Below are 23980 nucleotides of genomic sequence, written 5' to 3'. Positions count from 1 at the left end.
ATAGATCCCAGCAGACCTGAGTCTCAGCCCTTCTGTGGGCTCGCGGGGTTGTGTGCAGGCCATGTGGGCTGGGGCAGCCGCAGGCACTCAGTGCAGCCTCAGCAGCAGCAGCAGCAGCAGCACTGTGGCTGCAAACCTGCAGCTCCAGTGCCACACTGCCCCTCTTCCTGTGGGGATGCAGAGATGCCTTCCCAGGGCCTCCCTCCCAAAGGCATTCAGAGTACACCTGAAAAATCCCTGCATGGATTCTGGCAATCGGCCGAGGTGTTTTCCAACTTTGGTACCATCACCCAGGAGAAAAAAAATGATTTAACCAAATCCATACTCTTTATGAGCAACAGGAGCATTTTGGCTTTTGTTATATCCAGATTGACTAAGCCAATGCAAAAGTACTAGATAAAGTTCTCTCTCCCCATCTAATTGAGAGCATCTTGCCTGTCACAGCCTTTGAATGTAGTTAGTTTCCTTACTGCTCTTGGCTGATCATTTTTCAGTGGCAGCTCATATGATTTTTTCCATCTGTGCATTAAAATTGATGTCTGGACAGTAGGACATTCATCCATGAAGGAACAGATCTCCTCCTCCTACCTGATGGATACAATCCCATATATGTTACTACCCAGAAAAGCACTCTGGGCACAAGTTTGTTGTACTGTGATAGACTGATTCAGGAGGCTGATGGATCAGGCAAAGCAGCTACCAACTGAGATTTCACTGCTCACAACACTGTAATGCTAGGAAAGTACAGAATCACTACTTCATGTAAATGCAATAGATATGAAATTAATAGGAGGTGACAAGAACTACTTGAAGCATTAAGGAATTGTCCTAAAATGTGGAAACTTGGGAAAGAAATCCTATGGGTGCTGAAGCGTGAGATGCTGGACACGTGCATATTGAAACAATGATTAAACCAGTAAGTATTAAACATGAATACCATCATTAGTTCTACAGTCTCTCTCTTCCTAATAAATACTGCAAATAAATGAATAGTGCTAATAAATTAACACTATTCAGTTTTTCCTTTGGTTGAAATAATAAAATCAAAACTCCAGTTCTGGAAAACTGATGATTTGCTGAAACAAGCTCAGATTTAGTCTTCATGCACTCCTCAAACGATATTAAAACAACGTGAAAACTGATGGTAAAAATATTTTAGTTACGTATCAGTAGGAACCACCACTTTATAACCAAATCCAACTCAGTGATGCAACTTTTATTTTGACACTGATTATTTTAGAACCTGTAATGGCAAGGAGACAACACCTGCAGTAACATATTCATTTGAGGAGTAATAATACTTTCTTATACTTACTGTTGATGTGAAGAGCAAACTCTAGTAAGCTTTTCCAGTTCTTGGCCACTCAGCTCTTTATCTGAATTCCTCAGTGTTGTAACTGGACTGGGAACTGCTGTCTTCCATTTTCTTTCTACATTAAATTAAAATAATTTTTACTCAAGATACTATAAAAGTAGCTTAACACAAATAGGTGAAACTAATTAATGGAGAAATATTGACAACTTTTCTGTGGATGTTCTACAGTCTCATTTCAGACCATGTAGAACAGCACCCTATTCTTTCAGAAGACACTTTATAATCATCACATCACATTCACCAATCCTAACCCAAAAATGAGCTTGAAACAACTGTGGATGAAAATCTCTATTAACAGAATAAAGAATTACAAACTATTTCCACATTTATAATTAAATGTGTGCAAAAAATTCCGAAGCATGAATACTGTTCTTCTAACAAGCTCAGATAAATTCTGATATAAATGCCGCTTTTGCTATGTAACTGTTTTATCCTGGAAATGTATTGTTTAGAAATACAAACTAAAGTCTTTCTTCTACCATATCAGTTTATCTGGTACTCACCCCACTGTTCCTGTATGGAAGAAAGATTTGCAAGCAGCTGCTCATGATAAAGTCGTTCAAGCTGAATGAACTTCATGGCCTTCTCATCTGAATGGGAGGTTAAAGGCAAATGCACACATATGTGGACATGGTATGACTGACTTATAATTGGCATCATGTTTGAAAGGGAAGTAATTACACACTTGAAATTTGAAATAAGTGAATCAAAATGAATAATTGCTAGCATCCTGATTTCTGTGCAAGAAAGAAAATATGGCAGACATGAAACCGGCAGGCAAGAAGTAAAATAAGTTGAGAAACATTCAAAAATTAAAATCCTATTTGTTTCAGCAGCTACCTCTTCTCATGTGCCTGAGGCACAACAGAAGATTTTTCTTGAAAAGAAATTACTGAAATGTTATTATGCTGATAACTTTACCAAAAAAATGAAATCTCTGGGAAATGAGAAGCAAAACAATGACACAAATACTAGCACGTATCTCGCAAGAAATACAAATATATGCCAATAACCATGACTAACTGAAAATATGGTTCCTTTCTGCTGACCAGCTGGAGACAGTATTAAAACAGTGATCCAACTTCAACTTTTGAAAAATACCTGCCCCCCTTTTCAACCATTATACTACACTGTTGGACTGCTGAGTTTACCTTTTGTTTTCCTGAAGATTCTGCTCACTTTTCTTCTATATGAAGAACTCTCTCCCCATGCTTAGGGTTATCAATATATTCACAAAGTTATACTGAAGTCACATATTTTACAATAGTCAGGATAATGCTAGCTCCACTAAGCCTGAGTTGTTAGTTGTGGTGCTTGAAGCTGTTTTATCAGCTATTTGAAATGTAATTCTACAACACAATGAGGACAGAAGTGAATGAGGTTCTTAGCAATACAGAAAACCCACTTTCCATTATGCATGCTAATTAAAACACTGGAGAAATTATTACAAAAACACAACCAGTAGTTCTTATTCTGGTTAGCCTCATGCAATAGCATGGCTTATGAACAACAATATTAATGGAAAGAATATTCCCTGTCTTCAGGAAATCTGTTATTAGAAACAGAATTACAGATCACAGAGAGAGCCTTAGAGGATCACAGCAACAAACCCTGAATTATTTTTAATATGAGATTCCACACTGGATGAATTAAAATGTCTGTCATGGATAATTAATACAGTGCAACATGATCAAGTAAGTTCTTTATTAACCTCAGGAAACTGATGGCTGGAGGTACAGTGGAGATATCCTTCATAAATATGTATTATATAGTGGTGTTGAATTCCACACATCAGGTGTACATTGCATTAAAAAATATTTCCTTTGATCAGCTTTAAATAGAATGCCTTTCAATTAAAGCAACTCCAATGAAAGAGGAACTGTTTCTACCATGCCATTTATATTTTAAATTTACTGTATCCCTCCTGCATCATAAATTACTACAGAATTTTTCCATGCCTTTAATTTGTGCTGTGCAATTCACATTTTATGATGGACACTTTTGAATTAGGAGAACCAAAACAAAAATACAGTCCTCTAAAACCGTGATAGATATTTTATTTTATATGTTGCTTTTATAACACTGCAACTGTTAGCTCTCTGGTTTTATCTACAGGCTAACATAATTTATCTAGGTTTCTTATGCCTTGTTACTTAGCCTGCTAAACAATTGCCGATTGCTGTATTTTGTTTGTACAAATCACATAATAAAGAAATAATCTGTATGCACAAATTCTGTAATATTATGCATCTTGGTGAATCACATATACCTTAAGGGCTTACCACTGCATCTTCTTTTTATAATCTGATCACTTTCCCTTTGAAGCAAAGAGGAAATCCCAGTCCACCTTTTATACAAGTCTAACTTAACTTTGAGGTTTAATATTATTATTCTATCACACAATTACTGAAATATATCAGAATAATTATCAGCAGTTCAACTATTACAATTTTTTGACCAAACTTACTTGCATTATCTAGAAACAAATCAAAATAAACTGGACTATTAAACTGTTCCCAGAAGAAAGTACCCATATTTTCCTACAACAGTTTTTCAAACCACCTTGATATGATTTTGACTGATTAGCATTTGTCAAACACCATTTTGCTATTGTTTGCAGGTTGCTGATCTCAGCTCCAGGTGTTTGCTATTTTTATTCCAATCTAGACATTTTTACTACATATTCTAATCAACTGTTGTGACAATTTTATCATTACTGTAAGTACCCAATGTGATATAATACATACCCTATCTCTAAAATGGACATTTTCCCAGTTACTAATATTTAGAAAGAAATTATCTTATAAAAACAAAAGTCCTTTGAAAATGTTTTCTTACTTTGTTGCTTATGTCCAGCTACTAATGATGGCATTAGTACAGCTGTTGGAAGTGAATTTATCCCTTATCTCACATTCCAGTTGATTAAGGAGGATTTGCTAGCATATTGTGTATTCACTCATTGGTGAATTATGGTTGTTCACTTCTTTCTAACCCTGACCCACAAGATGTGAGTTAGCAACAAAGCATTGGACTTTTATGTTCTATCATACCATATTATTTCAATACTGTGCAACAATTTCTGCAAGTAAAAGGATACATTCTTCCTCTTGAAAATAGGTCTCAGCTATCTGCAAAAGTGGAAAAAAAAAATCTGTAATTCTCGTAACAGTGGCAAGGACATAATATAAACTTATTATCATAAATTTAAACATCTAGTTTGCAGGTTCCTATGTAGTTTGGGTAATATATGAATGTTCTGACAAAATACATGTATTCCTATTCAAGGAAAAAGGTTTTAAAAGAGTATCAAAGACCACAGAAATATTAAATCCTCTCACATAAAACAGATTTGATTTTGTGTAATTTACAGAATTCCACAAAACCAAAAAACCTTAGTAGGGTTTCATGTTCCTGCAACTGTAAAAATTATTTCAGAAACATTTTTACTTATCTTAATAGAAAGCTTTAAAATTACCTACAATAGAAGTACTATTTTTACTGATACCAGTTCAAAAGTTTGAATTCTGTGCCTGACCAATGTTTCCTGTTTGATCAAATTAAGATCATTGCTGCACTCTCCTGAGTATTACATTGCAAAGGTTTAAAACACAAATGGAGGTTTCCTGACTGATGAGAAGAGTCTTTTGTCTTCCTGTAAACAAAAAATATTTGAGAGTTGCAACAATAACTTATTTGTGCTTGTTACAAAACTGTGCAGGCTTTCCTAAAAAGCTGAGGAATAATGACATCTTTGTTTGTAAATGTGACGAAATACAAAAAATATAAACCTCAGAAGTATTCCACAGAGCTCTAAACTAGCAGTGAACTTTATAAGCAGCAACTTGGGGACAGCAAATTTTGGCAGCCTTCCTATGTGCCATGCATGGTGAGGCAAGGGCAGAGCTTGCAAAATGTGTCCAGGACTGCAGGTATGCTGATACCAGAACATTCAGGTTGAGGCACCTCACAGATGATTCCCCAATGACTTCTGTGGGAGCACTCAAAAATTCTCAAGATCTCTGGGACATATCAGTTTAAGTAGTCATGATATGGAGGGCTTAAATAAGCATTTTTGTAGAAGCCTGCAGATGATTGCTCAAAAATGACAGCAGCTTGAAGAGGAGTCTAGATTACAAATTGTATTTCCTGGCTCTCAGCCTTACTGCTAACCACTGGACCATTCTGAGTCCAGTACCTTCAAAAGAGAATGGGTCAGTGACTTTTAATGTTCTTTATCTGCACATTTTGTCTGCTGTCCACAATAGATTCCTAAGAATTTTTGGAGCTGTCAAAGCTCTATCCATGTTTTATATAAAAATACCTCTTAGATTCTTTAACAAGTTCTAAACAAATCAAATTAATCCCATTCAAGACAGGAAAAAAAAATTACATCCTGTTTTAATCAGAAGTTGACTCTTAGAACAACCCTATTATCCAATAGTCTTTAAATATTCAACACAAACACCATGGACTGTTAATACTCCAGAACATCTGACACAGCTCTTAATTTTACAATGAATTTTGTCATAGAGAATAGAAAAATAATGTTGTAGCAGAGTATTTGATAGACTTGGTTTAATGTTACTGTCAGGCTGCATTAGAAATCTGAAAAAAAAGTCTAAAGATGACAGGTTAATTCACTAGAAAGGGAAAAAAATTCTCAATAGACTCATTTTACAGTAATGCTAAACTTAAAATCCTCCACCCTCCCGTCCTCTATTAAAGGAACAGGTTAGGGGCCTTGTAAGCTCCTTCAGCTTTCTTTCAAATGCTCCATTCAAAATGCTTGAGAATTTATAGGAAAAAGGAGAGAGTGTTTGAATACATATTTCAATCTGAACATGCAGATTTTGTTCTCAGTTCTGTCACAGATCCTGTATGACTTTCAAAAGGTTCTTCCCCTTAGGGTTTGGCTTCCTCATCTAAAAAACAACAGATTTCACCTCCATCGTGTGCAATTGATTCCCCTGATGTTTGTAAAGCATTTTAAGTTTTTGCCCTACCTCGTTTTCCAAAAATAACCTTTGTACTGACTCATGAAAAACCACCAAATTTGATGAAGCTGAAAGCACAAGTTGTTAACCCTAAAGCTAAGCTTCTCATAAGTTAAGGAACAGTATCAAATATCTTCGCTCAAGCATAGATGAAGAAAAATAATTTAAAATTTCATGTCAAATGTGGACTATCTATAATGTGCAATACTAAAGTGACACCTCTTTCTTCCATAAAATTGCTTTTTTGTATCAAAAAAGATGAGTGCAGCAATGTCATTGCAGTTTAGAAATATAGAATATCCTCCAAAATAAAGACAATGCAGCTAAGCCAAATCAGACAGGTATAGTATCAGCATATGGCCCATAATAGACATCACAGCCAAGCAAAAGGTCTTCCAGTCTGCTGTTAGTCTCACACAACTAAACAACAACTGTACATTAATACTGCATCAAGTTCTATCCACATATTCATTCTGCATCATAACCTCCAGAAAAAAAAAACAAAGGCAACACACTGGCCAGTTTGTAAGAAAGATTGCTTTTCAAACCACAGTCTTCCCTTTGGTCTTGCAGGTGTGGCAACATGCTAATATAAAGGTATACACTAAGAAAACCTTGAATCTTAATATTCATGCATAAAATTTATGCTAGAAAGATGTCTGCAGCGGTAAAAACAATTCCAGACTTAAATTTTTATTTAGGTAGCTGTTCTGTAACTATTCCAGTGTCTTACAAACCTTATTCAAGGTAGATTAAAGAGTGATTTTGCTAAATCTTCCTGCCAAATGAATTTCACCATTTGGAGAGTTAGAAACCCATCCTTAAGAGTTTCCTTTAACTACAGATTATATTAATAAGGCAATTTATTATTTTTTTTTTAATTTATTTTATTTAAGAAATATTAGAAGATCTTGGAAGAGATATTTGCCTTGACCATCCGTTATGCATCAAAGTATCCTGTCTAGATATGAGTATTGGTATAAATTGCATTTACGCGTATTTTCCCTAATGAACAAAGGTCTCAAATAAAAATAAAATTGGGTGCAGCACCTCAAAATCATATAAAGTACCTGATGGAGACACAGGGGCAGTATCTTTGAATCCATCTGTTCAACCTCTTCACGGAGCAAAGAGAAAAGAGACTGCAATGTTTGCTTTTGGTCTTTTGGATGAAAGTTTTCCTTTGCTTCAACAGCACTTTCAGCCTGCACAAAATCTGTATCTGTATTAAGAGCATTTTCCTCCTGGATTGTTGTGGCTCCCACTGTAGAAATGCCTTAAAAAAGGACAAGTACTTAGGTTAGGATTAAAAAAAAAATACATCGAGTTGCTTTTTTAGGAAATTTCACTCTGAATGTAATGAATAAAAACCTAGTATGTTAAACAACATTGCTACTAAACCAAATGCTGGCCTTGTCAAAATCAGTTGTGACAGGTCTGTCTCACTGTCAGCTCACCTACCCAACAACAAACTAACATACATCAGATACACTTGTACACTCCTAAATGGGACCCTGCTTTCACTTATGGGGAAAAAAATCAGAACACTTAAAAAGTGTTATACAGAGTTACTAATAACAGGCCAGGATGACCTAAAAGTGCTTCGAATGCAGTTTTGCTCAGAAAGGGCAAATAGCAGGTACGTGAGGGCAGCATGACAGAGGCTGTCAGTTTGTCTCTTTGCTCCTGCCAAGGACCTCAGACAAGGAGGTGTCCTGGGGATGGACAGACACAAGAGAGGAAGGACAATTCAATGGATTCCTGTATTTTAGATGGAAACACAGTGGCTCCTCACACTGACTGCAGGATCTTAAAGGATAGAAAGAAGCTGATGATGCCAGTGTGGGATTCTGCTGTAGGAGAGAGATGTCTAAGGGGACTTTCCTGCTGAGTGAAAAGGAAATGTAGCTCTGTGTAGCTGGATAGTTTCTTTGAGTGTCCAGGGAAAGAGGCAGTAGTGCTGATCTGTGTTGGCAACAATGACACAAGGATGTGCAAACTGAATTTAGATCCCAGAACTTCTTGCTAGACAGAAAACTAAGTTCTCCATGGTACATTTCCTGGCAGCTCGCTGTTGCCTGTCTCCAGCTTTACAGAAGTCAAAAAAAGCCAGGCATTCAGGTGGAGATATGAAAAATAATGTAAAGCATAACACTACAAGAATATTACAGGAAAAAAAAATCTTTCTGGATGCAAATCCCACATTTTATTGTTAGAAATGAAAACATATTTATTTTGATCGTGAATATGATAGTTTTAAGAAAATGTTAAATGAGATTAACAAAGAAGTGTAGAGTAGTAGTAGTGACAGCAGCGGTGAGAGAAATCAACTACCCATATACTGACAGGATCAGTGTCTCACAAAGATCAGAGAGCAATAAATTACAGCTTCCTACAAAACACAGAGCAACCAGAAAACTACAGCTGATTCCCAATTGTGGGAATCTTTTTAAGTTCAGTCTTATGCAAGCGTGTGAAATTCAATGTTTTACGGAGAATTAAAACGGAGTTTATTAACTGTTGGAATCAGTTAATAAACTCCTTTTTAATTCTCCATAAAACATTGAATTTCACACGCTTGCATAAGACTGAACTTAAAAAGATTCCCACAATTGGGAATTTAAATTCCCAAATTTAAAACAATTTAGAGAATTTGGCCACAGAAATGTGCACAATAAACTTTTGATAAACTCAAGTTTTAATGAGTAATGTTCCCCAATCAACATTTTCTGAAATCATGTTATCATTTGAAAGATGGACAGCTGAGGGCATTACTTCAAGTACCTTTGTGTCCTCAGCTTGGCCACTCTGTTTCAGACCCCTTTGATTTCATTGCCTCTGAAACCCAATAATGATGATTCAGGTTTAAGATTTAGGACATAAGAAAGGCATTAGCTTGTCCATGGAACGTTCCACCATTTTACTTTTGATTATTTAAACTCTTTATTTAGTAAACTATCCAAGTTAGGACTACTAATAATCTCTGTGGGTGGCTATTTTCACAGGGCTTACTGCCAGAAAAAATATGGGTGTAACTTAACATTGCTTTTTCAAAATTAATGCACATGTCTGATCTTCCGGTATTTATTTGGGTTTCCTGTGGGCCAAAAGCAACAAGAGACACAACTGGATGCAAGATACAAACCAGGAAATACTTCTAGAGATGGAATTAAGGCTGTCTTTAAAGATACAGCTTCCTGTTTAGCACATTATCATGAAACCAGAAAAGAGGGTCCTTATGTTCTGGCAAACCTTTTCTCTCAGAAAAACAAACAAGGAAACCAAACTTCAAGCTGTACTTTACTAGCAGTTAATAATCACCTGTCATATCAAAACATGAACATTGACTGCAGCATGCTCAATAGCAACTCTCATGAAAAACCCTAATATTAATGTTTTCATGATACTGTTGCTAACACAGTTCATAAACTGCATTATTATTTGTACATTATTTGTACATAGGGTTGAGCTGTCATTCCGAATCAAATCCTGCCCTCAAATTTCTACCCTGATTTTGAAAGTGAGGCTTTACAGTTATGTGGGGTAATTCTAACTTGTTTGATTTTCAACACAAGACAATATTTGTGCCTCAGTTGCACTACAACAAAGAACTTTTATTGTAACACTTAGTAATGCTATTTCACCATAAAGGTGTGATAGGGTAGGATCTCTATTTGGTTTTTTTCCCCCATTTTTGAAAACAGCACTCTACTTTTTCCAGGAATCAATCAATCTTACTGTCCAAAGCAGATAGATACAGGTATCTTACATATATTTCTGATTTTTAATAAGGAAGGATTAATTTTTTCACTTTATAAAGCATTGATATGTACTCCACCCCAGAATGGAACCAAAGCCTTTATGAAAATGTGTGCAAAAAGCCACAGAAGACATCAGTGGCCAGAGCACTCAGCAGGTCAGTGGCAAAGAGCCAGGTTCAAGTTTTTGCTCTGCCAGACTCACAAATGTTTCAACTGACCTCTTCTACACCCAGTTGGGTGTGCCAATGTTTCCTAAGATAGGGAGAGAAGCAAACTTTCTCTCAACTTCCCTAACAGCTCACAGAAGCAGCCCCATGTTTGCCTAGAAGAGATCAAATGCTGACACATTTTGAATAAAACCCCACATTTTTTCAGTATGTCTCAGGTTTTTCTCTTTTTCATTACTGCAAGTATATGAAATTAAGATGTTCTTTGTTACCTGCCCAAGGATGAATCCAAGGTGAAGGTATGAGTGATTTGCTATCAAAATAAAATGATGGATGTTGCCTTCTGTTTTTTTATATAAATTTGAATTTTCATATTCAGTAGCACTAGCTTAAGTCACCAGTAACAGAAGTTTCTAGTACAGGAAACATATGGCAATTTCTTTTTTTAAACATTCTTTGCTACCTAATACAGAAAGCTATTTCAGACTGATTCATTCAAGAATTACTGAGGAAAAAAGAAAAAAAGACCAGCAAGTATTTAAAAACTATTCATTTTTAAGAGAAGAGATTTTGAGATAAAATTTTGGGGGTAAAGATACAACTTCAATTGAGCAAGGTCAAAATCTTGTTTAGTTTGGTTTGGTACACAACCCTAAATTAAATAACATTACTTAAATTATGGCGTAATTTGGCTATCTTATATTACTATATTTTATTTCCCTCAAAACCAGTTTCATCCCAAACACTTCCTTCCTTCCTCCATGTTCAAGCAGTTATAAGAAATGAGTGGAATAATTTACAGAAAAAGCATATGTTGCAGAATTTAACTTGGGGAAAAAAGACTGAGTGCAGGTTACCATGTTAAGGAATCATAAAATTTGACAATATTAAGTTATGCCAGGACTGACCTTTTGAAAAAAGATGAACTTATTTTCAGAGAATATGGATAATCTGAAGTCCATTTTTGCAAAAATGTATCAGAACAGATTAAACTTGATGAATCACTATCTCTACCACACTAAAGTTAGCACAACTCTTTACAAGGAATAACATTATGAATAATCACCAAAGTTTAAATTCTTCAGTTAAAATGTACACATATTCTTTGGTCACCAGTCCTCCCTAACCAGATATAATCATTATACATTCAAAACTATGATGAGTATACAAAAAGAATGTGAGAAAAAATTAGGATCTAGGAGCTATAGACTTGTCCATCCCCTCTCAATCTCCTACAGCATCAAGAGGGCTAAAAGGAGGTGCTTCTTCAAACAATAAATAGATTAAATCCTGGAACTGCTATTCCAGGACACTGACATGGATGCAAAAAGCAACTGAGCAACTGTAAGTCAGGTGATAAATTCACTCTAAATTTACAGTCTATCAATTTGCACCTGGGGGAAGTCCTGAGATTGCTGCAGATGGGGAGCAGAACATGCAAACAAATCACTGCATGTTTGCCTTGTCCTTTTACTCTCACCTACAAATGCTCTGTTGGCCCCTGTCAGGGGAAGAATATTGAACCAGAAGGATCTTCAACCAGGTACAGTGACTGTTAAACTTGCATTCCAGTCTACTGATAGGAGAAGCTAGGATAATTTTAGCTTCAATAGATCCCAAACATATACAGACTGGTAATAATCCAACTTATGACTCTTTATTCTTCACAAACAACTATTTAGAGGGTTTCAGACACATTGCAGGTGTTAATTCTTGTTCTTTCTTCTAATGTACAAACATGTTGAGAGCGAAAGATTGGCTTCAGTAACGATCACCAATATTGTGCTGAGCAAGTCACAAGTAAACAAAAGATGACTAAAATGTAATTTTCCACATAAATTGCTTTAGTCACTAGCAAGAAGAGGAATATGAACAATGTGCTTTTGAAGTCAAATGTCATCTTTTCTAGAATGGCAACATGTAACAGCAATCATAACAGGTGTGCTTATAGAGAAAAAGATTCATAAATCTCTTCCCTAGTTATGAGTCAAAGTAACTCATCCATGATTTCTCAACAGTTGAAAATATTATTTTATAAAAATTGCAACAATACATGCCATACAAGTACTTAGTTTGATATTCCTGCTTGCTTGTGTGCTGCTCCCACTGTCACCCACTCAGGAATCTTCCCATCTAGTTTGATTATTCTCTCCTTTAACTCTGAGTTGGTATAAGGAGGAGAAAGCTAGTTTGGACCTTTATGTAGAGGGTGTTATGAGATATTCAGGGATCATTTAAAATAGCTGGTGCTGGAAATTAAATGGAAAATTGACACAAAAATAAAGACACTTGCAACATCAAGAAATTGACACAGTCAACTGCATTTTGTGAAAACAGAAGAAACATCATGTGAGAGTACCAAAAAAATTACTAAGTGTATATTAGGCCATAAACAATGGGAGATATAATTTAATTTCATATTTTGACCTTCCTCTCTAACAATCAAGGTACTTTACTAATAAAGTAACAAGAGTTTACTCCTAAGAATTCAACAAAACTAAAGAGTTTTTCAGATAGGATGTTCGCTTGTATGGTTTTCTACATTGCCAGGTTTATCCATGAAATTCTCTATATTTTCAGGATTCTAAATTTTGTCTTAAAGCTTCAATCTACTGTGGACAGCTAATTTTCCAGTATTTCTGCATGAGTTCATTCAACAGGAATACAAAGTAATGGAGAAAGAATATAAGCCAAGTTTAACTTCCAGTGTTTAGGTGAATTTTTTCCTTTTCTTCCTCTTATTGTGCTTCAGGTACCTATGTCAACATGTATGTATAACTTTTCATCAACTTGGTTTTTGTTGTTCCCATCATACAGATGACTGGTTCTCAATTACTTATGCCAATCTCATTTTAATTATTTTATTCTGTTACTAAAACTTAAATCTACAGGTGAAATAAATCTACTTAATAAGAGCAGAAGAAAGTTATTGAGAAATCACTCTCCCTGTAATAACAGATTTCAGAATGCTTTTATCTCTACTAGAAAATATAATTTTTCTTTTCAGATTTTGCCTATTTGTACAAGATATGGAATGTAAGGCTTCCTTCCTTTCCTGTCTTTACCTAGTCTATAATCCCTTAAAATCAGTTTTCCAATTAGGTCACAAAATACTTGCCATTTAGGAGAAAAATTATATTTGAAAATTACTTCATTTAAAATGCATAGAAAAAAGCATACATGAATAAGCTGTTCTTTCAAAGAAACCTGTGGATGAAACATACTGATTTTAATTAATATATACAGCACTATGACACATAAGCTTTAGAATGTATGGCAAAAACCTAACATAACACATTCTGTTACATTAAATCCCACTCCTTCAAAAAGGGAAGAAGGATTTCAAATAAGAACATGCAATAAACATTACATTTGCCTTATCCAATTCACATCCAAAATATCTGAAGAAAAAGAAACATCAAAAATTGGTAGGAACACATTTTTAAACAGTTTGTTACCCAAAACACACAACCTAGGCCTATCTGGTAAGCTTTGAAAAATGTATGTAAATTTTACAACAGCAGGGCAAGATCAAGCTATTTGGTTCTCATAGCCAGATTTCAAATGTTGACATGGGATCAGGACACCAAAATGTTGCACTCGACCATGATGTTCAAATGAGCAAAACCGTAATGCCAGAATTTCTGTCCATTCTGATTTGGACACCAGCCCAGTTTCCGTACTGACCCTGTGCACCTCCCTCTACTCCTGTTTACTTGGTGTGTCACATTTGCTACATAGCCACTGTTTAAAATACAGAAGGTGAAAACATGTAGAGTTGAATCTGATTGAAGATTAGTAGGAGTTCTGGAGAAAAAAAAAAGTAAAAGAAACCAAAACCCACCAAACTTTTAGTGAAATGCTAAAAATAATTAGTACAACACCTAAAATAGATTTCTTATTAGCTCACAGATTTAAACTACAGTATTACTTCTGAAATAAACAGAACAAAAAAATTTAAAATGAAGTACCTTTTGATTTTTTATTGGAGCTTCTTTTGCTTCTTGGACTGCTTTTTCCACCTGGCTGTTTTTCTATAACAGGCTTTTCCTCCAGCTGAGGGTCCATATGGACATTTACAGATCTTCTCTCAGTCTCACTTTCCTTGCAGCTTGGGATCCAGTCTCCACTGTCCATATTCTCATTATTATTGATGTTATCCTGTTCACCTTTATCCTGGCGTCCCATAGCAATGCTGCTACTGGTCAGAACTTCATTCCCATCACTGTCAAGTTGATTTTCATTTTCATCAGCTGAAGGAATCAAATGAGATGCCAAACTTTCTACCCTGTAGTTAGCAGGAAGACTGTCCTTTGAGTCTATTTGCAGATCATTTGGTGGAAAGTCTCTGTCATCCATTAGAGCGTTACTTCTTGAACCACTTAATCTCCCTCCAGATATTTTTAGACCTAAAATATAAAATGGAATGAAGCATTTACAATATGTATAGTATAACAGATAAATAATGTCAGCCAGTGCCAGCCAATAAAGACTCACATTAGCGAAGTGATACAACTTAAAAATAAGGGGGATTTCTTTCATTCACTGACTCACTTAAAGTCTTAGCGTGGGGGATATTTACATACAAAAAACCCTATAAAGTTGTATTTTTATCCAATTACAACTGTTCTAGTTACCTGAGCAAAAACACAGCTGATCTTTACAACAGTGCTCCTGTTGTTACAGCTGAGGTAATGAGAAAAACAAAAAGATAAACAGAAGCCACCTCACGTCCCCCTTCCCCCCACCCCCCTAAATCCGTGGCTAAAACAAAAGCATTCTTGTCATGTAAGATCATAGTTTGCCTGAAATAAAAATAAACCAGGGAGGAATAAAAGTAGAACTTTTAATTCTGTCAGTGATGGTATCAGATCAAACTTGCAGATAGATTAACTGTGTTATCAGAATTAGATGGAAGTAGAACTTGTTTATTGCCTCAATTGTCACATTATTTTCAAGAAAATATTCAACATGTGTTCAGTATACACAGAAGCAGATGGTTTGTTGATAAAAAACCAAAACCCCCACCTACTCTCAGCAGGAGTCAATTTTCCCTTTTTGTGAAGGTGCAACTCCAATCAATGCTGCAATTAGACACATTCACGGGGAACAAAAAAAGGGAAACTTAGCAGAAGACCTACATGTTACAGGACCATTGTTGTTGTTCCTATCTTTAGCCTTTAGAAGCACGGCAATACTGCTGTTTAATTTAGCAACATATACATGAAATACAGCTCCATTATGTACATCTCACTAGATCTAGCTCACGTTTTAAATACTGAAGCCAAGAACCAGCAAGCACTCTTGTATTATAGAAGAGCTTAGGTAAGCCTCCTACAGCAGCTTCCTATACTTTCCTTTAAATGAAAGTACATTTTAGGATACCTGTTTTCACCAGGTTTTCTCAACTCTTGGTATACACAAGTTGAGTAAATGAAATAAACACTTGGTAAATTTGCAAGATACTCTTTCACTGTACTTGCTAGAAGAATTAAGTTGCAGAAAAATGGAAAAAATGCCAAAGAATAAGTAAGCTTTCCTTCATACACAGAAACATATTTCTGACAACAATTAATAAAGTGATTTTCCCCAAATTATTCCTTCATAAATTTCATTGCTGCTAAAAGGACTGAGTAAAAAAAAAAAAAAAAAAAAAAAGAAAAGAAAAAGAAAACCTCACTGCTATCTTAGGCACAAGAAGAAGGATTTAGTGAGATACAGGCTGCTCTGCCTCACCTCAGTCCTTGGAAGGTCTTACAGCAAGTTAGCCCAGAAAGCATTTTCAAACATCTGAAGGATAAGGTGGCCATGAGGTGCAGTCAGCATGGATTTATGATGGGTAAGTTGTGCTTCTACAAAACACTGACTTGCTTGGCAGAAGAAGGGGGAATAATGGATGTGATTTACTGTGACTGGCTTTTGACACTGTCTCCAGCAACATGCTCACAAACAAGCACACACAGTACAGGCCTGGTTAAATAGATGGTGAGGAGTTCCAGAGAAGCACACAGAAGGCAACAAGCCAACACCAGCTGGGCAATACAAAAGCAAAATCCAGCAGCACCCAGGACAATTCCATCTCTGCTTCCAACCTGAAGAACTGGCTAAGCACTTCCAGCCATATCAGTCTTACAAAAATGACTGCCTACCCTAAAACATATAAGCAGCACCAGGGAAGGTCAGGCTGGACATTAGGAAGCATTTCTTTACTAAGGGTGCAGTCAAACATTGGAACAGGCTTCCTAGAGAGGTGGGCAATGCCCCGACATCTAAGAGGCCTTTGGACAACGCTCTTTGCAGCGCACTTTAACTTTTGGTCAGCCCTGAATTGCTCAGGCAGTTGGACAAGGTGATAACTGTAGGTCCCTTCCAATGGAAATATTCTATCCTAGTCTAGAAGAATTATGAATTGTACATAGAGATGAAAGTTGCATTTTCCTTTGGCGGCCACATTAGGTGATAATTGGTTTTCCTTGAGCACCAGAAAGACAAAAGGAACTCTAGAGGAGATACTGAGGACTTAGCTGGAAAACTCATCTGTTCACTAGAAGGATGCTCCTGAATCAAACAATTTTCTCTCAAAGAGAATTAAACAAAAAAATTACAGGTTAAGAGGAGGACAGAATTTTAGTCAGAGCAGAAAGAACCAGAACTAGATATTATTAGACACCCATACTACAGTTATGCTGATTTATTGATACCTGTTCTAAAGCACTAAAAAAATAATCCCAAACAGAATTATATTTGAAAGGTTCACATTTTAGTCTTTCTGCCACATGAAATAATAACTACTGCTGCTTTCCCCAGCTCATAGATCAAATGATGCATCAAAAGAGGTTGAAGTAAATTGCCCAAACCCAATGAGCAATTAGTTTTAACAGTAATAATTAAAAAATCAGAATGCCCTACCACCACTGTCTTGCTTCTATCCGTAGAAAACAGTTTATCCTTTCAACAGCCAGCAAAGGGAAAGAGAAATACAAATGCATTTGAACAAAGTGTTTCCTATTTGATTGTGAAAAATGAGAAAAGATGCTTTTGACAAGTGATATTTGCTGTAGAGGAAGCTGACATTCTGATGGAAAATGTTAACTCACTTCCTTTGAACATTTGGCTGAAGCGATAGTCCCTCTCTAGCTGAGAAGCTGGAAAGCACAACATTTCTTGGTCTATTGCTTGAAACTCAGTATTTCTCCAAATAAAAGTAGCCCTGAAAATCTATTCCTTTCTACAACCCTTAGGACTCCTTAGAGAATGAAAACCCAAAAAGAGCTAGTTCAAGGAATTTAGAACACTCTTGCCCTTGATCTTTTAAAAGTATTTCCCAGATGAAATTTTTTACCTTCTTGATTTTCAATGCTGCTATTTGCAATTCCTTTTGAGTTTACCAAGGCACTAGGCAGGTATCAAAGTGAATCTAAATCCTGTGAGAATGAACTTTAGCTCTGTCTAAAAACAAAAGTAGAAACACTTATTTAGAAATAAAAATAAAATTAAAGTCCCTTGTGATTTAAACTATATTTAAAAGACCATTAACATGCTGTTCCTGTATTTACTGTTTTGCCACTGAAATGAATTGTAAACACAAACAACATGTTAATAAAAAATGTTTGTTTCTTTGTAGGCCCAGTTTTCCTCCCTTCACTGGTTGCCCAAAATTGAAATAAAAGCTAACGCTGAGTAGAACTGTGCTGACCTTTGTTAAAGGTGTTTGTTATTTGATGAATAAAGTGCTTCAGTTGCCACACAGATTCATACAATTGGCACATGTAATCATGGTGATTATAGCACAAATAAAAAATAAAATGGAAAATATTTGTCAAGTGGCTAAAAGACAAAGTCTGTATAGAAGAAATTACTTGTATGTTTGTTTGCTTTAGGACAAACAGTATGTACATTAGAGAAATTGCTTCAGTTTTACAAGGCCCACGCTCATCAGTGTTCCCTTTCATGTACTTCATACAACTTAATATAATTTTGATAACTTTTTCAGTTGCTCACTTTTTTCCATCTATCCTTACTATCGAAATATAACCTTAAATATAGCTGTTTGGGGGGAAAAAAAAAAAGTAGTAAGAAATGGGACCACTCCTGACCTGTCATGGTTAAAATTTGAAGAGGGCATTAAAACCAAAACAGAATCACAAACACCACCAGGCCCCTTAGCCTTTCATACTAACTCAGCTCCTTTATCCTGAACAGCTGGAGGGCTCTGTGAACGTTTGCTGAACATTGAGTGTAGTATTTCATTTACTGATCTTGGATGTATCTTACAGAACAATCCAGGACGTTGTTTCTTCTAACATTCAAAAAGTTTACAGCTAACTGATTTTTTATTCCATTTGATTGCCTTCATATAGCTCTTCTGCCAAAGACACTATTTCCCTCCCTCATTCTCATGCCATTAATTTTTTTGTGTTAATTAAAGAAAAAATTTAATATTTTAATTCTTTGAAAGTCAGCTTCCCCACTATATCACCAACACTGCTCTATTCAAAATGAATGGGCATTTCAGATTGGTTCCCAGTGCTGCTTCTATGCAATATTTTCATTAACTTTGATGATAAACCACAGTAGCAGTATAGTCTACAGTTAGAAACAGTTATAAGCATTTTTGAGGATTTAATTCAAAATTAATTGCAGTAATAAGTGCTCCAAAAGGAATAGCATAAAATTCACTAACACAAACAGAATGTCCCCAAACTTTTGAAATAGATAAGCACATCTATCTGAAATAGAGATTAACCAGTCATTTTGTTATGATGAAAAGCACCTCAAAGAGACACCAGACAGAAAACTGACCATGAGTCCAAGCTTTCTTTTTCTCCTGAGATACAGCAAGTGTTACATGCACAAGAGAATTCATTATGGTCTACCAGGCACTATTCAATTACAATCATGGGGAGTTTTTTGTGCACCATATACACAGAATAAGATGTACACAAGAGAACCTGGATCCCAGCAAGAGAAGAGTTTTAGAAAGGAAGGGTCAGCACTTCATCTGGCAATAGCAATTCAGTCTAAAAAAGGTCTCTATGTAAACAACCCAACAGGCTCTCTAGAGATGTTGTGGAATCCCCATCATTTTAAAGGAGAAATCCAGCAAGTCTCAGGTTTAAGGACAGGTAAAAAATAGGCACTAACCAGTATTAAAGGAATTTGGTTTTCTTTATTGTTGCAGGGGTTTTAGTATCTTCCCCCCCCACTGAAAACAAACCAAAAACCAAAAAATCAACAAAATTGATTCCATGAAAATGAAACAAGTAGTTTTAAAAATCATTATGTTTACAAAGTTGGTGCTTCTACCATTAGAACTAAAAGAGGAAAATGGCAGAAACACTAAAATTTAAAGACTAACTAAACCTAATCCATATATTTCTTAAGAATAAATATGTTGATCTTTCTGATTGCTGATGTGAAGATACTATCACTTAAATATTCAATTGTGATGTGTCTCTTTTCATATTGATAAACAATCTTCTACAAATTAATAAAAACCAATGTGAAAACTATCATGGCCATACACAATCAAACCAAATAATGGAAATTCTTCTTACTGCCCATTAACATCCACATAGAAGGAAAAAGGTTGATCCTATTCTATGAATTAATACCAAAATGATGATTCAGTGATTGGGGGGAAACTCTAAATGACTCAGTATCTACATGACACTATGTAAAAACTACAACATAGCATTACGAGTTCATTAGCTTGCAAGAAAAAAAGACAATGTCTACTATGCTGTTACAGGAGCTAATAAACAAAGAGCACATATGTTCTTTAGAAAAGTGCAAATGCAACTTCTCTACAGCGGTTTGCTTCTTCATGTGGAAGCCAAGATACACCTAAGGAAGCTTGGAATATTATCACCAGAGTGCCCTTGCCTCACCACAGCCAAGAAAAGTACAAGTTGCTGAAGATGTGCTTGACCATCACAGAATCTGCTACAGAAAGAAAGAGACAGCAGACAAAGGTGATAGGCAACTCATGTTGCTGTGATCATTTCACAGAGCCAGACCAATTCCAGCTAACAGAATCAAACAGTAGCTGGAACGCTGCTGTTTCTAAAGGAAGAGAAATAAAGATATTGATATGTATGCTTTCATTATCCAACCTGACACCTCTGCAGAAAAACACACCCCATGCTGTTGTGCTGTCTTATAGCATGGACTCACTGGAAGTTTATCACTTCAAAAGGCAGACTGATGTACAACCCTTTTACTGGGGAGCCTCACCATGAGAGAATCTCATTAATGTCCTCCTGTTCAGTTTGCCCTGCTTGGCTTGGGAAAAAAACATACTAGGGGTAAAAATATCTTTCTACGTGCTTTCTTCTTCTGTGTCAGATACACAGATTAAGAGGTCTATTTTTTCAAATGCATTAAGTCTGCTTTCCTTCAAGAAGTATTCAGATACCAGGGTGGTTTATCTAATTTCATTGAATTTACAAAAATGTCTGAGCACAAACACTTTGGTGGTTTTGTACTTTCTGACACTGAAGTAACATTTCTCAAGTGGCAGTGGCATTTAAAGGCACAACGATCCTCACATCTATAAACAGCAGGAATAGTGAGGTTTAAAGAGGAAGTTTCACATGCTATTTTCAACTTCTAAGCTTCCTACTCATACTGCTTATTCACAGTTTTAATAAACAATGATAAACATACTGCCAGGCATAATCCACTATTCCACATTTAACATTACTTAAAAAATATGTTTCACTTATGTAGCCAAATGCAAGAGGTTTGTCTGGAAACAAATAGTAGCTTTTACTAGAACATATGACAGTTCTCTCAAAAATTTCACACAAACAGCCTCTTTGTCAGCACTCAAAATACACAACAACGAGTCCCCCAAGTGTCTGAAAAGTTTTGGGTTTCAAGCTTCACTAGAACAAATGAATGTTACAAGAACAAAATGCAACCTCACCATTTGATGTGTTCAATTTTTTTTTTCTTGTCTGCAACAAAACACCAGAACATGTCTTGGGTAGAGATATGGTAGAAGAGGCAGTAGACCAAGCTGCTTTAGGAGAATGGAGAACTCTCATCATTGCAGCTCTTTTATAAACAGTCTAGACAAATGTTGTTCAGGAATAACCTATGAGTAACTGGTCTTGCCTTGGGATGCATGAACCTCCTTTTAAGTCTTCTGAAAAGTAGTAATTTGCCTTTTTTGATTTTTAAATTTTCTTTCCAATTGAAGAACTCTACGATTTTTGTTTTTGTTACACTTCAGAACATGTGCACAAGTTTGATTACAAAGCATAACAAAAATGAAAAGCTTCCTACTAGACAAATTTATGCATATTTTCTAGGATAGGTACTTTTTCCTTACAGGCAAAAAAAGAAAAAAAGTCCTGCAAATCCACAGACTATATTTATGAAAATTGACCAGCTCAACTCACTCTTATCCAAATCTTTACTTTCCAAGGACCTAAGAAAGCTGTTGGATCCTACCATCTCATAAGAGGTTGCTAAAAAACATATGATATAAAAACTCTCATGATCTCAGTTAACAATTTTCAAGATATATGAAAAAGCAGAAATGACAGAAAAGATCCCTTGAAATCCAAGGAAGAATGAGGCAATTATCTAAAAGTTGCCCAACTGAAGAAAGAAGAATGTTCAAGACTTTCTGAGAATTACATTTCATAGTAAGACTGAAGTCCATAATTTTTATATTGATGAGGGACAAGCAAGTTTTATAGCCCTTATCAACACACAGAAAGTTAGTACTAAAAAATATTCAGTAAGGTCCTAAATCATATCAAGGCCAGAAGCAACCACAAGTAGGATAGAAAGCTGTCCATAAGAGTTATGAAACAATTATTGTCCATAAGTATTACATACTTGCAGATCCTCTGTTATCAAGCCTGCAGGTCCAACCAGAAGGTTAATTAAGAATAGAGCTAATTGTTAGAACTTTAATAATTGCCATCATTAGAAAATCAGAATACTCAGCAGCTCTTCTAAAATCTTGCATCTATTTGCCTTATATTTCCAAAAGGAAGGATGGTCTAGTTTCTACATTATTTATTCAGTGTCAGATACAAATGAATGAGATCAAATCCCTTCTGTGCTCTGAAACTCCTCCATGAAGTCATCACACTGTTACATCATCTGTATTGCACTTCTTAACCACAAAGTACTGACATAGTTCACAGGGATGTAGCAAAGATTAATACAATGAGAGATTATGAAATAAATATTTCATACAAGGACTGTAAGGAGGTACAATACATTTAATCTGGTCTTTTTTCTTCTTTCTTCTTTTGGCCCTTAAATGCGTGAGCAAGAATGTAATCATGTATGAGCTGTAAGAGATCTATGTTAAGCAAATCACAGCCCTCAAAAAATTAATCACTGGTGTAACTGAACTGAAGTTAATGAAGCTGCAACTACTTAACCCCAGTGGTGAATTTAGCCTTGAGTGCTGTTTCAACTCTCCCCTTTTCAACAGGAAGTTATTATGGTAAATTTATTTCAACTCTAATAGTGTAAACAGATATTGGCTATATGAGCTGTCTCTAACAATTTACACATACTTTTGACTAATAGATCTTAGAGAGGTTTTCTGAAGAACACAGTTACCAGTTTCTCCTTACAGAATTTGAATGCTTGCAATACCTGAGCCTGTTAACAGAGATCTAATTTGTTTGAGGTCAGCTTTTTAAAAAACTATGATCAAGGACACTTTAAGTAGTTTCTATTTAAAAAAGATCTTTCCATTACAAAATCCCCACTATCCCCACAAACATTAACAAAAACTCAGTACTGTAAAGTGGTAAAAATTAATTTCACTTAAAACCCAAAGTGAGATTGTTTCAATGATTCCATAACAGAAAAAGTTTAACAGCCCATAGAGAAGCTGAATGACTATTACTTCTCCATGTGCTAATGATGTTATATTTCAGTACTAACATAGCAGACTTCAACAGTCTTCCAGGAGAAAAAGAGAAATCCAGGTAAGAAACTAAGCAGCTCCCAAATCAACATTGGATAAAGAGTAAGTTTATATGCCAACTCTTGCTAAGATCCAATCTTCCTAGGATCAAATGTGTAAGCTCTGCATGGTGTATGTCACCTTATAAAATAAAGACAGGAGTCAGTGAAAATGCCAAAATATTACTGAACAACTGACAAACGTGTAATTTCAGGACAAGATGCACCCCAATTTGTTTATTTTGCCAAATTAGGTCAACTGTAGAACTGTAAAAACAGAATGAACAACACCTGAATTGTGATCCAGGCCCAGATGAAATGCTGGTCTGAAATGATAAGATCATCATGCCCTCACACAGAGGCTAAAAGCACAAAAAATTCCAAGTTATAACCATTAAGAAAGAACCTCCAACATGTACATTATGAATTTTCACATTATTTCAGTAACATATTCATCAAGTGAACTTAAAAATCTTCCTAACGTGCTCATTTTACCAAGATAAAATAACTACCACAATTAGTTTTAGGTTCTTTCTTTTTCTGAAGTTATTCTGAATTAATCTGAACTTGCCTTCCAGTGTAACATTAATGTTCCAAACAAAAAACCCAAGAAAATCATTGGCATGGACAGAGAAAAGCAGTGCTAAAGCTCACATTCTAAGGCCACACATTAGCAATTCACTTGGGACAGGTGGAGCAGCGTAATGGAACAGCAGTGGAAAAAACTTCACACTCAAG

At 35.6% G+C, this 23980-nt stretch overlaps 1 protein-coding gene across 3 annotated transcripts in view; it reads right to left on the bottom strand.

The window, feature by feature from the left end:
* CNST (consortin, connexin sorting protein) overlaps positions 1–23980 on the bottom strand; it is a 46885-nt gene that overhangs the window by 18322 nt on the left and 4583 nt on the right. For 2 of the 3 annotated variants that reach the window (XM_071429213.1, XM_071429221.1), the window contains 5 exons: positions 14269–14706; positions 7440–7645; positions 4473–4503; positions 1879–1965; positions 1316–1430 (listed from right to left, as the gene is read on the bottom strand). In XM_071429213.1, coding sequence (XP_071285314.1) covers positions 1316–1430; positions 1879–1965; positions 4473–4503; positions 7440–7645; positions 14269–14706 — 877 coding nt within the window. Of the gene's footprint in view, positions 1–1315; positions 1431–1878; positions 1966–4472; positions 4504–7439; positions 7646–14268; positions 14707–17206; positions 17284–23980 lie in introns of those variants that run through there. The other variant, XM_071429230.1, reaches the window with a different exon arrangement.

This window comes from Agelaius tricolor, unplaced genomic scaffold, assembly GCF_023055355.1.
Source record: "Agelaius tricolor isolate 1412-34295 unplaced genomic scaffold, bAgeTri1.0.p SCAF_1, whole genome shotgun sequence".
Classification (NCBI taxonomy): domain Eukaryota; kingdom Metazoa; phylum Chordata; class Aves; order Passeriformes; family Icteridae; genus Agelaius; species Agelaius tricolor.
The sequence above is the reverse complement of the archived record's forward strand: the minus strand, read 5'-3'. Positions and strand labels throughout refer to the sequence as shown.